Source organism: Pteropus vampyrus, unplaced genomic scaffold (assembly GCF_000151845.1).
Source record: "Pteropus vampyrus isolate Shadow unplaced genomic scaffold, Pvam_2.0 Scaffold225, whole genome shotgun sequence".
Classification (NCBI taxonomy): Eukaryota; Metazoa; Chordata; class Mammalia; order Chiroptera; family Pteropodidae; genus Pteropus; species Pteropus vampyrus.
Window position 1 is genome coordinate 847,952 of NW_011889006.1, and position 15,054 is coordinate 863,005.

Genomic DNA, 15,054 nt, shown 5'->3' on the forward strand with positions numbered 1-15,054 from the left:
TATCCCCATTTTACCTGTGAGGAAACTGAGGCACACAGAGGTTGGAGTACACAGCTAGGAAGGAGCAGGGCCAGGATTTGAACTCAGGATGTTGGGTCCACAACTTGTGCTTTAAAAATTTTTTTTCTAAGTTTTTATTATGAAAATTTTCAAATATTGAGAAAGTATTGAAAGAATAGTATAATGAACACCGCACATCTACTGTCTGAATTCACATGTTACCATTCTGCCAGTTTGGCTTCATGTATCTCTGCGTCTATACATCCATCTTCTATGCATGCATTTCAAAATCGGGTGTACCTCACCCCTAAAGTTTTCAGCGTGCACCTCCTAAGAATAAGGACATTGTCCTTCATAAGCACAGTACCATTCTCACACTCAAGAAAATTTGCAATTATACCCTATCTGTATCAAATTTCTCTACCTTTCCCAAAATGTCTTTTTAAAGCTTGGTTTTCTTTTTTGAACCAGGATCCATTATGATTTTCTCACTTCATTCTGTTCTGTCTCTTTGGTCTCTGTTCTAGAACAGTTTTTCACCTCCACCCAATCCCCACCTTTAAGAAATTTTTAAATTACATTACTTTTTTTTATTTTTATTTTTTAACAAGCGAGGTCTGTGTTTTGTTTTTTAAGCTCTGGCCACACTGCCCTGGCCTGCCTTTTCTCTTAGTCGCAGACCCCTTTGCTCTTACCCCAGACTCTGAGCCAGGCCCAGGATCTGAATTGAGATTAGAATTCACATCGGTGAGGGATGGGCTGAGGTCAGTGTTAGGATTCTGGCCAGGAGAAGGGAGTGAGGTTCCTGGGGAAATTAGGGGTGCAGGCAGGTGTGGGGAATCCCTTCTTATTCTCCCTGCTCCCCCAGATCTTTGGCATTCTGAAGGCTCCGTTCCGTGACAAGGGGGGTGAGGGGCCCCTGGTGCGGCTGGAGGAGCTGTCGGACCAGAAGAACGCCCCCTACCAGCACATGTTCCGCCTCTGCTACCGGGTGCTGCGGCATTCCCAGGAGGACTACCGCAAGAACCAGGTGCCTGCCTGCCCTGGCCGGAGCCCTCTTGGCCCGGCACCCCCGCTCACTGCTTGCTGGCTTGCTGACTCCAGTCGTGCTTTCATTCACTCAGCGAGCGTTTACTGAGGCACGCACCGTGTTCTAGGCACTGTTTTAGGCCCTAGGAACATGGTAGGGAACTAGACAGTAGGGCTGGCTTCATGGGCATATAACGTTCTGTGCTGGATTTACTGCTCTGTTGCTGTCTTGAAATGGTTAATATTTAAAAGGGTCCTGCCGTTTCATTTTGCACTGGGCCCCACAAATTATGTAGCTGGTCCTGCCAGACAGACAGACAATTTCAGTCTGGCAGGGAGACAGACCTTGCGCTGAATAACTATATTGTATAAACCTCCTCTTCGGCCCAGTGTGGGCTTCCTCTCCTGGACCCCCCCTTTTCCATGATCAGGGTCCCCTGCTGGTGTCAGGGCCCTCTCTCGAGGTCTGGGGCAGTTTTCTGGAGCAGAGCTGCCACCCCAGTGACCCCAGCCTGTCTGCCCCCCAGGAGCACATTGCTAAGCAATTTGGGATGATGCAGTCCCAGATCGGCTACGACATCTTGGCTGAAGACACCATCACTGCCCTGCTGCACAACAACCGCAAGCTCCTGGAGAAACACATCACCAAAACCGAGGTGGAGACCTTTGTCAGCCTGGTGCGGAAGAACCGGGAGCCCAGGTGGGCCCGCCGCCCTCTACTGAGCCCACTCTCTCCTCCCTCCACCCCTGCCCAGGGTAGAAAGTCAGCTGCTGCTGGTTGTTAAAATACTTCTGTCTCTGCTGACAAATTGCCACCTCTCTGAGGCCCTGGTCTTCTAAGCTCCTCCCTGGGCCCCCTCTCCAGTTGGGCTTAATTTAGCAATAAGAGGGTTGATGCCTGGTGCAGCAAGAGGCCCTCAGACCCTTCTCCGGTGACAGAGTCAGTGCTTGCATTGACTCAGTTGTTAAATTTTTTAATATCACTCCTGTCCTTGTGCCTCCTTTATCCTGATTCCCTGAACCCTCACCTAGCCTCACCCCCTGCCCGTGGGCTGTCCCTGGCAGCCCGTCTCCAAACTTTGAGGAGAGAGCAGGAGCAGTTACTGGTCCAGGGAGCCTGTGCTGCCAGCTGGGGGAAGGGGAGGGTGGGCTTCGTCCCCTGGGGCCAGTCTCTGAGTGCCGTCCCCCACCTCTGCTCTCACTACCCCAGGTTCCTGGACTACCTCTCCGACCTGTGTGTATCCAACCACATTGCCATTCCCGTCACCCAGGAGCTCATCTGCAAGTGTGTGCTGGACCCCAAGAACAGTGACATTCTCATTCAGACCGAGTGAGTGATGTCTCCTACCCAATGTCCTACACCCAGGGCTGCTTCCTGCCTGGCTCCCCAGCTGCCTCAGAACTTGGGCCCCATCTGGGTTTAGGCTAGAACTGATACCCATGCTCTCTGCAGATATGTGCCCTGTACCTGCTGTGTGCCCACTTCTGTGCTGGCACTGGGGGAGGGGCAGAGCAGAAAGGGGCACAGGAGAATAAGCCAAGGCCCCTGTCCTCAAGAAGCTCACAGCCTGTTTGGGCTTCCAAGCTGGAGGTGGGTCCTCCATGGGAAGCAGCATGGGAACCTGACGGGCTCTCAGCCAGGCTCTGGGGAGACAGGACTATGTGGCTGGCCTGCTTGGGAAGGGCTCTGGGTATTGAGTCTTGCCCCTGCTACCTGTGATGGGTGGCATTGGTCTACAGACTTCGGCCGGTGAAGGAGATGGCCCAGGCCCACGAGTACCTGACCATCGAGTACTCAGAGGAGGAAGTGTGGCTCACGTGGACTGACAAGAATAATGAGCACCATGAGAAGAGTGTGAGGCAGCTGGCCCAGGAGGCCCGGGCTGGCAATGCCCACGACGAGAATGTGCTCAGCTACTACAGGTGCCTCTGCTCCAGCTCCTTCCCCTCTTCAGTGCTTCTGTGCCGTTTGGCCTTCTCTGGAAGCCTTCGGCCAGTCCTTGCTGAGGGATGAGCTCCCAAGGCTTCAAGGGGGCCTCCTACCTCCACTTGTCTGCAGTGCAGCCTTCACCAGCTGGGCTAAGTGAAGGACGACTGTGTAGTCCAAGGAGCACTGGGTGGCTTTTAGGCCAAGCTCAGCTTAGTGACAGCCCTGAAAGAAACCCAAAACAGGCTCCGTACATATATTTTAAGAACCAGAATACTAGATAACACTTATCAAATGTTCACTGTATACCAGGCCCTGTTTAAAGCCTTTCATACCATCATACATTTAAGCTTCACAATAACCCTGTGAGGTAGGGACTACCGTATTTCTCATTGTAAAGTTGAGGAGACAGGCACAGAGAGGGAGAGGAACTCGCCCAAGGTTACACAGCCATAAGTGGTGGGCCACGGTTCAAACCCAGGCTGTCTGGCTCCAGAGCCCATGGTAGGTAATACAGGGCTGAGGAGGAAGCAGAGGGCATGACATCACCCAGTGCAGAGCAAAGCTTCCTATAGTTCTCTTTTCTACAACTCTCCCGTCAGGGCTGCCCACACTCCCCTCCTCTTTTTCTCAGTCTGCCTGAGGCTGGTTCCTCTCACCCCACTCCTCTCCTTTTCCGGTCCCAGCCTTTCTTTCAGCCATCCCTCTTCCCATGAAGACCTGTCCTGGCTGAGCCAGAAAGTGTTTTCATCCTTAGCAAGTTGGGGGAGATTTGAAATACTTATAAGTCTAGACTTTTTCCTTTCACCTCTCTTACTCAGAATTGTGTCCTTTCTGTGATAGTGGCCGGCGCATGGATTAACCCAAGTCCCTTTGTCACCTCCTCAAGTCCTCAACAAGCCTAGGCTCATGCTAGCAGCCTTCACTAGCCCACCTGCCGTGTTCTCAGCATCCTCCCTGCCCTATAGGTACCAGCTGAAGCTCTTTGCCCGCATGTGCCTGGACCGACAGTATCTGGCCATCGATGAGATCTCTCAGCAGCTGGGCGTTGAGCTGATCTTCCTGTGCATGGCGGATGAGATGCTGCCCTTTGACCTGCGCGCCTCCTTCTGCCACCTGATGCTGCATGTGCACGTGGACCGTGACCCCCAGGAGCTGGTCACACCTGTCAAGTTTGCCCGCCTCTGGACAGAGATCCCCACAGCCATCACCATCAAGGAGTGAGAGGGGTGGGGGAGGGTGGGCCAGGCAAGGCTGGGGTGGGAAGTCCTCAGGGACCCTCATGCCTCACTGCCTCTACCCTCAGCTATGATTCCAACCTCAATGCCGCACGAGATGACAAGAAGAACAAGTTTGCCAGCACCATGGAGTTCGTGGAGGACTACCTCAACAACGTGGTCAGCGAGGCCGTGCCCTTTGCCAATGAGGAGAAGAACAAGCTCACCTTCGAGGTGGGCTAGGGCTTAGCGGGGCTCTGGCTTGTTCTCTCCCTGGGCCTCAGCTGCTCTCAGGGATGAAGTATAGGATCCATGACCTCACTTCCCTCAGGAACCCCAAGCAGTGCAGGAAGACAGCGTAGTCTGCTGGGACTCCCCAAGAGGGAGGCTTCTCTCCTCACCTTATCAGCCAGGGTCCGAGTGACAGGTCACTGCCAGGAGCCCCACCTCCTCAACTTCCTGCATTTCTGTTTTATCTCCCCTACAGTAGCCTCCTTTGTAGGCCTCTCTTCCTTAGTAACCCACTGGGCTTGGGCTGCTCTTGTCTGGGAACCTTGGTTCCATGTCCAGGCAGCCCCACTGTCTTAGAGGAACCTCACCCTCATTATACCCTTTTGGTGGGGAGTTTCCAGATCTGGCCTTGCCTTTCTTTTATGAGGCCCTGCTCATCATGCTTTGGCCACACTCACACTTACCAGCCCTGCCTCCTCTCCATAGGTGGTCAGCCTGGCGCACAATCTCATCTATTTTGGCTTCTACAGCTTCAGTGAGCTACTGCGGCTCACACGCACCCTGCTCAGCATCATCGACTGCGTGCAGGGCCCCCCAGCCATGCTACAGGCCTACGAAGACCCAGGTGGTGAGGCTTCGTCCACCCAGGCCATCCACAACCCACCTTCGGTTCCTCAGTCTTCTGTTAGCACCAGAAGTTCTCTCTGATCAGCTCCCCTGAGTAGCCTGCCTCCTGGCTGTGCTGCAAGGGGGCGTCTTTGGGCCCAATCTCCTTCAACCTCAGTTGGACCAGTGGGGCTCCCTGCCCAGGTGCTGTGGAGACCCCAGGGTCTGGGCGAGATGCCTTCCAATACAATTTGGTCTTGAGGAAGTATAAAGGAGGAGGAGAGACACAGGCCCTGCCTGGGGAGCTCCCAGTTAGATAAGGGACACAGCCCTGCTATTGGAGAGTGTGAGGAGGAAGAGGGGCAGGCCGAGCGATGAGCCGCAGTCCTGCCCTTAGGGACCGGCCGCAGGTGGCATAAACTCGGCTAAACAAAGAGTACATAGAGACTGACACCTGGTTTTTAGTGCTCTCTACACAGTGGCCCCTCAGTTCCTCATGCTTTGTAGCAAGTCTCATGATTTCCCACATGAGATTTCTCACTGATCTCCGCACACAGTTCACCTTCGCCCTGGCCCTTCCTTTTCCCAGATTTGACTTAAAGCTCACTTCTTCCAGGAAGCCTTCCCGGGTTAGCCCTGCCCCTTCTTTAGTGTGGCGTTGCCCTGCAGCTGATAGAGTTAGACTGGGGGCCCCTGCTGTGCACCCTCTTTGACCTCCCTGTGTTCCCAACTCCTCAGGTAAGAACGTGCGGCGGTCCATCCAGGGCGTGGGCCACATGATGTCCACCATGGTGCTGAACCGCAAGCAGTCTGTCTTTGGCGCCCCAAGTCTGCCTGGTGGTGCTGGGGCTGCTGAGCCGCTGGATAGAAGCAAATTCGAGGAGAATGAAGACATTGTGGTGATGGAGACCAAGTTGAAGATCCTGGAAATCCTGCAGGTAGCTGGCCCAGGAGCATGGTGGGAAGTGTTGGGAATAGGGCAGGAGAGTGGCGGCAGGTACAGTGAGGTGGGGTGGAGTGGCTCCCTTAGGTCACAGTGTCTAGTACTGGGAGGCTCCATGACGATCGGCTGTGTAGCTCAGTGGTTCTCAAAGTGTGGTCCTCAGACCAGCAGCCTTATCTGGGGACTTAGAAATGCAGGTTCTTGGGCTCTGCCCCAGATTCATGGACCAGAAACACTAGAGAAGGGGCCCACAGTCTGTGCTGTGACAAGCCCTCCCAGTGATTCTGGTGTACACTAAAGTCTGCTCCATCTTCCTGTTGTACAGATGAGGAAAGGAACAGGGAGAGGAGACTTTCTCATGGGCACACAGGTTTTGAAGCAGAGCTAGAGATTTGAGAGCCAGTTTCCTGGCAGGTCAGACAAAGTCTTTCTTCTTGTGGGTCTCCTTTGAGACTCCTCATGAACCCTTGGGGAATGGGTTGATAGGCTCCTTAGAAGGGTTAAGGACCCTTGCTTTTGCCTTGCTGCCACCAAAAGACAGGAAGTATAATGCAGTGGCCTCTATGGGGACCCAGTGTAGGCAGGGCATGGTTGGGGGAGTTAGAGAAGGGGGCTTCTGGTTCATTCCTGGACCTGGGGCTTCCAGATCTGAGTCCTGGGGTATGGCCAGAGGCTTGTGCACCGAGAAGATGGAGGCCAGTCAAGGGTGTGTGCATACCTTGTGTCTTCACCACCCCTCTACCCTAACAGTGGCCTCTACTGCCTCCTCACAGTCTTCACTATGCCCCTACCCACCCCGGGAGCCCCAGGGTCTGTTTGGTAGAGCAGGATGGGAGGACAAAAACGGGCCTTTGGACCTGGGGAGCTTCATTCCCTTTCCTGTCAGCGTCCAGCCTGGGAAAGAGAGGCTGAATGGTCAGGGGTTGGGAGTGGTTCTTGTCTCATTCTGAGAAGAGGTACAGGAACTGGGGAGAGGCTTCCCTGGACCTCCCTGGGGAGAAGGTCTTGGTTATTTTGGTTGTGATGTCCTGGAACATTCCTGAAGAGCTGTGCTGAGATGCCTGAAATCTGGAGCTCATTCGGGGTACCTGTCATCCCTCCAGGAGCAGGATTGGCCTCCTGTCCTCAGAACGGTCCTTACACCATCCTCTCCCTGTTTTTCCAGTTCATCCTCAATGTCCGCTTGGATTACCGCATCTCCTACCTGCTGTCCGTCTTCAAGAAGGAGTTTGTGGAGGTGTTTCCCATGCAGGACAGTGGAGCTGATGGCACAGCCCCTGCCTTCGACTCCACCAGTGAGCCCTACCCCACCCCACCTCAGATTGAGGCTGACTTGCCCAGGGGTACACAGCAGTGAGTGGAGGATACTCAGGGACAGCTCCCCAGCCCTGCCCCTGCTTCCCAAACTCCAAAGGCCTTTCTTCTCCACTATCTAATTTAATTGCCATAGTGAAGAGGAAGGTCAGGGATCATTCCTTCTATTTCCTAAATGGGGAAACTGAGGCCCATAGAGGGGCAGGGACTTGCCGAAGGTCACAGCCACTCAGAGGCTGAGCCAGAGCAGGACCCGCAGCCCAGAACTCTGCTCATCCCTGCAGGGCAATGGGGCCGCTCCGGTCCCTGCCCTGGTTGGTTCCACCTCCACCCCAGGAAGGGGCAGGCAGAGGGCTGCCACCCAACCAGGTGTGGAAGGGGGTGGTTTGAGTGTCTCCCTGCTCCCTCACTCCTGTGTCCCCCATCTTTCCTGCACATGAACTCCACCTGCCCCTCTCTGCCCCTCTTGCTCTACAGCTGCCAACATGAACCTGGATCGCATTGGGGAGCAGGCAGAGGCCATGTTTGGAGTGGGGTAAGGCCAGGGTTGAGAGGGATTGTGTGTGAGGTTGGGTGGGTGATGCTGATACAGACTTGAGACCACCTGGGAATTGTCTGCATTTCCCAAGGCTGCGGCTGGCCTCTCCCTCCTCTGTCATTCCCCTTGTGGCCCCTTACTGGTCTCTGGGCACAGGAGTCCTCCTGGCCATGTGCTCTGACCCTTCCTTGTCTGCCCAATCCCAGTGAAATAGGGGCCACTTGGGTCCCAGTGTCATTGTGGTCATTCCCCTGCCTCCATGCAGAGCAGTTGTGCCTATGTGCATCAGGACTTGGCCAGGTAGCTGGAAGAACATCTATCTCCCAACCCCTTTTCCTCCAGGGATATAGAGCGGCCTGCTCTACAGAGGGCTGGAGTTGGAGGGGTCACCTAGGAATTGGGGGCTCAACCTTTTCTTTGCCACGCCCTTGGAGTCTAGTGAAGCCTTTGGACCCCTTCTTAGATGGCGTTTTTAAATTCATAGCACCAACCAGTGGTATTGAGATACAGTTATCAAAATATTGAAGAAATCAAATTTTAAGTGACAGTTATATATGTGCCTGTTTATGAACACGTTAAATAAAAAACTGCTGGGGTGTAATTAGTACCAGTACTTCGAAGTGGTGATGGATGGAAAGGCTATTTTGCAATTTCTGTAACAACTCTAAAGTGATGTGAAAACATCTGTGATTTTTATTGGTGACAAAGTCATAGGTACCGCTAATTTTTTCTCGTTGAAGAAAGTGCTACATTTTGGTTAGGGGTTGGTAAAAACAAAGATGTAGTTTTTTCCCCATCTCTGTTCATGGCCCCAACTTCTGTCCACGAATCCCCTTGAATCTCTGCTTCAGTTGCTTAATCAAGGGGAGTCCTGTGGGACCTCGGGGAGCATGAGGGTCACTTGGGGAGCTCAGGGCAGTGGCTATTTGTACACTGGTGAGGAAATGTCAACATTTTTTGCAAATATTATACTGGGCACTACATCTGCTGGATGGGTGGCAGGGAGTGTGCTTGCCCCTCGGACAGCAGGGTGCATGCCAACCCTGCCCGCACCCGGTGCTGCAGGAAGACAAGCAGCATGCTGGAGGTGGACGACGAGGGCGGTCGCATGTTCCTGCGTGTGCTCATCCACCTCACCATGCACGACTACGCGCCGCTGGTCTCAGGGGCCCTGCAGCTGCTCTTCAAACACTTCAGCCAGCGCCAGGAGGCCATGCACACCTTCAAGCAGGTGCTGCCCCTGCCTCAGCCACCCCACCCTCAGGGAGTGGGGAGGGAGGCCCGAGGACCACCTGGCCCTGGTACTGAGCAGGCAGGCTGCCTTGGCCACGCACTGGCCTGTGCTGGGCACTGGCAAGATGGAGGAGGAGCTCACAGCTCCAAGGGGAGCTTGAGGTGCACAGTTGGGGTTCTCTGCCTTGCTGAGTTCCTTAAAGGTGAGGGCCACATTTTGGCCACTTTTATCTCCTCCCCAGCCTGGCTCAAGGCCTGTCATTTCTTAAGATGTGGAAAGCACTTTACAGTTTGCAAGCTCTATTGCATGCGCCTTTGCTAAGTGCTTCAAATCATGTCTGGCACGCAGTTGGCCCTCACTAAGGTGACTGGTTTTGTTATTGCGATGTCGTATGATCTCGACGGCTCCTTGTGAAATGGGACTGGCATTTAACAAGAGCTTGCTCTGTACCAGACACTGAGCGTTGGACTTGCATTCATGGAATTCTCTCAGCAGCCCTCACAATGTGGTTGCTGTTCTTATCCCTGCTTTACAGAGTGGGGAGATCAAGTCCCAGGGAGCCTTCCTCTCTTATCCACTGATCCAGATCGGATAAGGTGGGAGTCAGGGTTCAGGTCCCTCTTCCAGTCAGCATTTAGCTATGTCAGTATGCTCTGCCCTGCCCTGGTTAGGGTCTGAGTGAACAGTGACAGCCCTAGCAGCATGTGACATGAGGCAGTGAGTAACTGAAACCAGGTGATGAGGCTGCTCCCGACAGGGAGTGCAAGGATGCCTGCAGCCATCAGGGTAGGCTTCCTGGAGGTGGTGGGCTTGTGGCAGGGCCATTAACACTGAGCAGGATTTGGCTCGGTGGAAAAGAATGGTGGTGGGGCAGAGATGCCAGGAGCAGAAACCTGGAGCAGAGTAGGCTCCAGGAGTCTATGAGGCAGCGGACCTGTGGTACCTGTCTCACCATGCAAGCCCATCCATGACATTCAGGTGCAGCTGCTGATCTCAGCCCAGGACGTGGAGAACTACAAGGTGATCAAGTCGGAGCTGGACCGGCTGCGGACCATGGTCGAGAAGTCGGAGCTGTGGGTAGACAAGAAGGGCAGCGGCAAGGGTGAGGAGGTGGAGACAGGTGCTTCCAAAGACAAGAAGGAGGTGCGTGGGTTTGCGGGGAGCTGGGATGGGGATCCCTGGCACGGCTGGGCTTGGCTGACCCCAATTCCTTGTGCCCTTAGCGGCCCACGGATGAGGAAGGCTTTCTGCCCCCGCCTGGGGAGAAGAGCAGTGAGAACTACCAGATCGTCAGGGGCGTGAGTGGCTGGGATCCTCAGGGATGGGGTCTGCCTGCCCTGGAGGCTTTGAGGGCCTGGCCTCTTCCTCCTCCCAGCTCTGCCGGCCACTGGCCCTCAAAATAGACATCTTCCAGCTTTTCCTGCATGTTAAAAACAACCCTGCCAAAGTCCAGATGGAATTATTTTAAAGCCGAAAGAATTTAATGAAATTCCATTTCACAGTCACATTGTTTATTTACTTTTATGGGTGAAATTGAGTTTTTAATGCTCCCTTGCCTTATTATGATGTTCTGATTCAGTGGCTATGGCCTTCTTCTCCCTTCCTGTCCGCGATGTAAGCCAGGACCTAGCTGTGGTGGACAGGGCACTCTGAACAACCTGAAGGGTGGGCTGCGGGGAGGGGAAGCCTGAGAAGGAAAGGAAGGGGCTCTGGGCTCACCCCTCTCCCCCCCCAGATTCTAGAGCGGCTAAACAAGATGTGTGGTGTCGGGGAACAGATGAGGAAGAAGCAGCAGCGGCTACTCAAGAACATGGATGCCCACAAGGTCATGCTGGACCTGCTGCAGATCCCCTACGACAAGGTGACCTCTAACTTCTGACCTCTGACTCCCAGGGCAGTTTCACCCTGAACCCTGACCATCGGATGCAAACCACACACTAATCCACAGATACATCCTGACTCCTCAATGCAAATTTAATATCATCTCAAGCTTTGACCCTCTGCCCCTTATCCTGATGCATTTTGACCTTGATTTGACCAAAATCTCACGGTGATTCTTGACCCTGACCCTAGTTTCCATCTTCTTTTCTGGTCTAATCCTGATAATTTCAGCTTTGTCTTAACCTTTGACCCTTATCTCCTTACCTTGACCCGTGTTGACCCTAATCTGTCCTCAGCCTCTCCCTGACCCACAGTGTCAACTCTGGCCTCCTCATCCTGACCCCTGACTATGGCTTCTGACCCTAGCCTTACCTTGACCTCGTACTCTGACCTGTTCCCAGGCTCACCTAGGCCCCTGACTCCAAACTTAGTCTCATCTTAACCTTTGACCCTTCACCCTTCGCCTTGACTGACCTTGATATTGATCTGTTCCAAGCCTCACCCTGACTCTTGACCCTGACACTACCCCAGTGTTCACCTGACCCTGACCCCTTAGCCTTACTTCCCTACTCCAGCCTCATCTCAACCTCTGACCTTTAGCCCCTCACATGTTTCCATATTCTGACCTGGAGGCCCAGCTTTCACCTTGAACCCAAGCTCTGACCCACCCTCACACCTGTCTGACTCAGGCCCCAGACCTGGCCTTGCCTGCCTTCTGTGGTGGGCCCAGTACCCTTTCCCCTCTCTGCCCAGGGTGATGCCAAGATGATGGAGATCCTACGCTACACACACCAGTTCCTGCAGAAGTTCTGCGCGGGGAACCCTGGCAACCAGACCCTGTTACACAAGCACCTGCACCTCTTTCTCACGCCAGGGGTGAGGGTGCAGGGGTAGGGGCACCGGGGTGGGTGGGGTGCGGCCAGGACCCCCGCTTTCTGACGGACATCCTGCCACCCAGCTCCTGGAGGCAGAGACCATGCAGCACATCTTCCTGAACAACTATCAGCTCTGCTCTGAGGTCAGCGAGCCCGTGTTGCAGCACTTTGTGCACCTGCTGGCCACCCACGGGCGCCACGTACAGTACTTGGACTTCTTGCACACTGTCATCAAGGCCGAGGGCAAGTACGTCAAGAAGTGCCAGGACATGATCATGACTGAGGTACGGGCAGGGCTGAGGGGCACATGGGACTTGGGTGGTGGCCGCAGAGGAAACTCGGGCGGCGGGAGAGAACCTGTGGGGGCCAGGCTCAGAATTAGAGACTTCACACAGTGGGTCATGAAAGGAACACTGGGGTGCTGGGTGTGGAGGGGCCACAGAGAGAGAACTAAGGTAAAGAGGCAGGTCTCATAGAGCTCAGGCTGCAGCCTAACAATGCAAGTGGGACCCAGTAAACTTAGAACTCACACATACATTCCTTCATTTATCATTTATTATCATTTATTTAAAAATCATGAAGCACCTGCTATGTGTTAAGGACCATGTACACCTGGGGAAGTCAGTCAAGTATAAGCTTGGAGGGAATGGGGGGACATGGACCATGTCCTTTGTGCTCATTGCTAGGGCCCCAGCGTCTGGCACATAGTAGGTACTCAGGAAATACCTGATAACCGAAAACAAGAAAGGTGTGAAGGGCTGAGTTTAAATCTGGAACAGACATGGTCTCTGCCCTGGAGCATCTTATAGCGAAGGATGGGCAGGGGAAAAAGGAGCCAACACTAAAGTGAGATGAGACACTGTGTACTGGAAGTGCTGCACAATGTTAATTATTAATTGCTATTATATTACTGTGAATAACATAATCGCTACAGTGTGGGAGATGCAGTGTGTGCTCTGCAAGGGTTTAAATTAAATGCTGTGGGAGCACAAGGGAGGGAGGGGGTGAGCTGTGTAGGGGCAGGATTAGAAAGGTCTTCCTGGAGGAGGCACCTCTGAGACAAGTCCCAGTGGGACTTCTTTCCCTAGGGGAAGATGGGGGACTTTCTGGGTCCAGGGTTCGGTGTCCCTGATGGCAGAGGGCCCTGAGGGCCAAAATCTCAGGCAGGAGAGGGTTTCCTGAGTGTTGGGTGAAGGCAGGGGTCATGGTCCCAATCTCTCCCTGTGGGCGGGAGAGGGATAGGGCCCAGGCCCTGCTGGACTGAGGGGTCTGACACGTGTCCCCCTGCTGCATGCAGCTGACCAACGCAGGTGACGACGTGGTTGTGTTCTACAATGACAAGGCCTCACTGGCTCACCTGCTGGACATGATGAAGGCCGCTCGGGACGGTGTGGAGGACCACAGCCCCCTCATGTACCACATCTCCCTGGTGGACCTGCTGGCTGCCTGTGCCGAGGGCAAGAATGTCTATACTGAGATCAAGTGCACCTCCCTCCTGCCCTTGGAGGACGTGGTGTCTGTGGTTACGCACGAAGACTGCATCACTGAGGTGGGCCTGTGTGTCTTCTCGGGGACACTGGGGACTGGGAGAGGTGGCTAGCGGGGCTGGGGGAAGGGCTTGGGAGAAGAGGGGGTGTAAAAACCAGGCCAAGCAGCCTTTTAGCTCTGCATGGAGGGGCAGGAAGAGGGAGGTAAAGGAAAGTAGGGAAGTGGACAGGAACTGGTAGGCTCAGGGAAGGCAGGTGGGATGTGGACCGAGAACAAGGGGAGGTCAGGAGGAATTGTGAACTTGTGGAGAGGTGAGCCTGGGTGGGCAGCCCTTCGTGTGCTTCTGACCTCCCACCCCGGCTGCCCAGGTGAAAATGGCCTACGTGAACTTTGTGAACCACTGCTATGTGGACACGGAGGTAGAAATGAAGGAGATCTACACCAGCAACCACATCTGGACACTCTTTGAGAACTTCACCCTGGACATGGCTCGGGTCTGTCCCTGTGGGGGCGTGGGCCTGCAGGCGGCCAGGGGTGTTTGGGGGCCTGGGCAGCCTTCCAGAGGGTGGGAGTGGTGGCGTCCTATGTGTTGGACACTCCCAGGCATCTATCTCTCTTCAACCCAGGTCTGCAGTAAGCGGGAGAAGCGTCTGGCTGACCCCACCCTGGAGAAGTATGTGCTGACCGTCGTGCTGGACACCATCAATGCCTTCTTCAGCTCCCCATTCTCTGAAAACAGCACCTCCCTACAGGTGTGCTTCTGCCCCAGGCAGCTTTTGCGTAGGAAAGGGGGAAAATCAGCATATATATTTATATTTGCTCATCATGAGTATAAAGATACTGCAGGAGGATAAACAAGAGTATTAGTTATCTGTGCAGTATAACAAATTATCCCAAATTATTTAGCAGTTTAAAACAACAAACATTTATTATCTCACAGTTTCTGTGATCAGGAATTACAGTGGGAACTGGACCCTAAAACAGGAATTCCTAAATTCACTTGGTGTGATGGATCCTGGGGTGGCAGGGGATGCCAGGCAGCACTTACTAAGGACAAGGTGGGCATGCTTACCACAACGGACAGCAGAGCCAAAGCAGGAACTGGGAGAGTCTGATGCACAGAGCACTTTGGTTTTGATCATGGTGTCCCTAAAACTGAAATAGGCAGCCTTCAAAAGTCTTACCTATCCGTATAAGCAGAAAAGCTCCTGGCTAGTGAGCAGAAGTTTGACTTGACTCACTGAATCATAGCCCCTCAGTCAATTCCCAGACTTCACAGCCCCAGAGCCTCTTGAATGAAAGAGCCGCCAGGTTCCCTTGAGGAAGGAGCCTGCTACACCACCTGAATCATACAGTAACCCTGGAAGGATACAGAAGAAACCGATAAAAGGGGCTCCCTACAGGTGGAGGGGTCGAGGGATAGTGCTGCTGAGAGTGGTCAGAAAAATGGTGGGTCCCACTCTCTCAGCGAGGGTGGGTTTATTTTGACACACATGCGTTTGGGCCCTGGGATCTCTTTGGGACTGTGGGACGCTGGTAATTTGCAGTAGCTTTCCCTGCTTCTCACCAGCCCCGAGGCAAAATGTGAAAGGATAGGAGTGATGGGGTCAAAGGTCGGGGTGAAACTTCTCAAAGTATGTCTTTTTATTACCTTTGGGTTTTTGAACCATGTAAATATATCACCTTTCCACAAAATTAATTTGTTTAAAAATATTTTTAAAGAAAAGGGTCAATGATAGGGAGATAAGTCCCAGGCCTAGACCTTGAGGAG

The 15,054-nt window shown here is 53.6% G+C and overlaps 1 protein-coding gene across 1 annotated transcript in view; it reads left to right on the top strand.

Moving 5' to 3' along the window:
* The window catches only part of ITPR3 (inositol 1,4,5-trisphosphate receptor type 3), a 64,764-nt gene that overhangs the window by 34,469 nt on the left and 15,241 nt on the right, over window positions 1-15,054 (top strand). Inside the window, exons 15-33 of the mRNA XM_023538499.1 lie at window positions 869-1,030; window positions 1,557-1,729; window positions 2,240-2,359; window positions 2,770-2,952; window positions 3,925-4,176; window positions 4,263-4,407; window positions 4,891-5,032; window positions 5,749-5,948; window positions 7,119-7,248; window positions 7,745-7,802; window positions 8,871-9,036; window positions 10,018-10,182; window positions 10,263-10,337; window positions 10,775-10,900; window positions 11,674-11,796; window positions 11,879-12,079; window positions 13,093-13,344; window positions 13,652-13,777; window positions 13,910-14,112. Coding sequence (XP_023394267.1) covers window positions 869-1,030; window positions 1,557-1,729; window positions 2,240-2,359; window positions 2,770-2,952; window positions 3,925-4,176; window positions 4,263-4,407; window positions 4,891-5,032; window positions 5,749-5,948; window positions 7,119-7,248; window positions 7,745-7,802; window positions 8,871-9,036; window positions 10,018-10,182; window positions 10,263-10,337; window positions 10,775-10,900; window positions 11,674-11,796; window positions 11,879-12,079; window positions 13,093-13,344; window positions 13,652-13,777; window positions 13,910-14,112 — 3,002 coding nt within the window. The remainder of the gene's footprint in view (window positions 1-868; window positions 1,031-1,556; window positions 1,730-2,239; window positions 2,360-2,769; window positions 2,953-3,924; window positions 4,177-4,262; window positions 4,408-4,890; window positions 5,033-5,748; window positions 5,949-7,118; window positions 7,249-7,744; window positions 7,803-8,870; window positions 9,037-10,017; window positions 10,183-10,262; window positions 10,338-10,774; window positions 10,901-11,673; window positions 11,797-11,878; window positions 12,080-13,092; window positions 13,345-13,651; window positions 13,778-13,909; window positions 14,113-15,054) is intronic.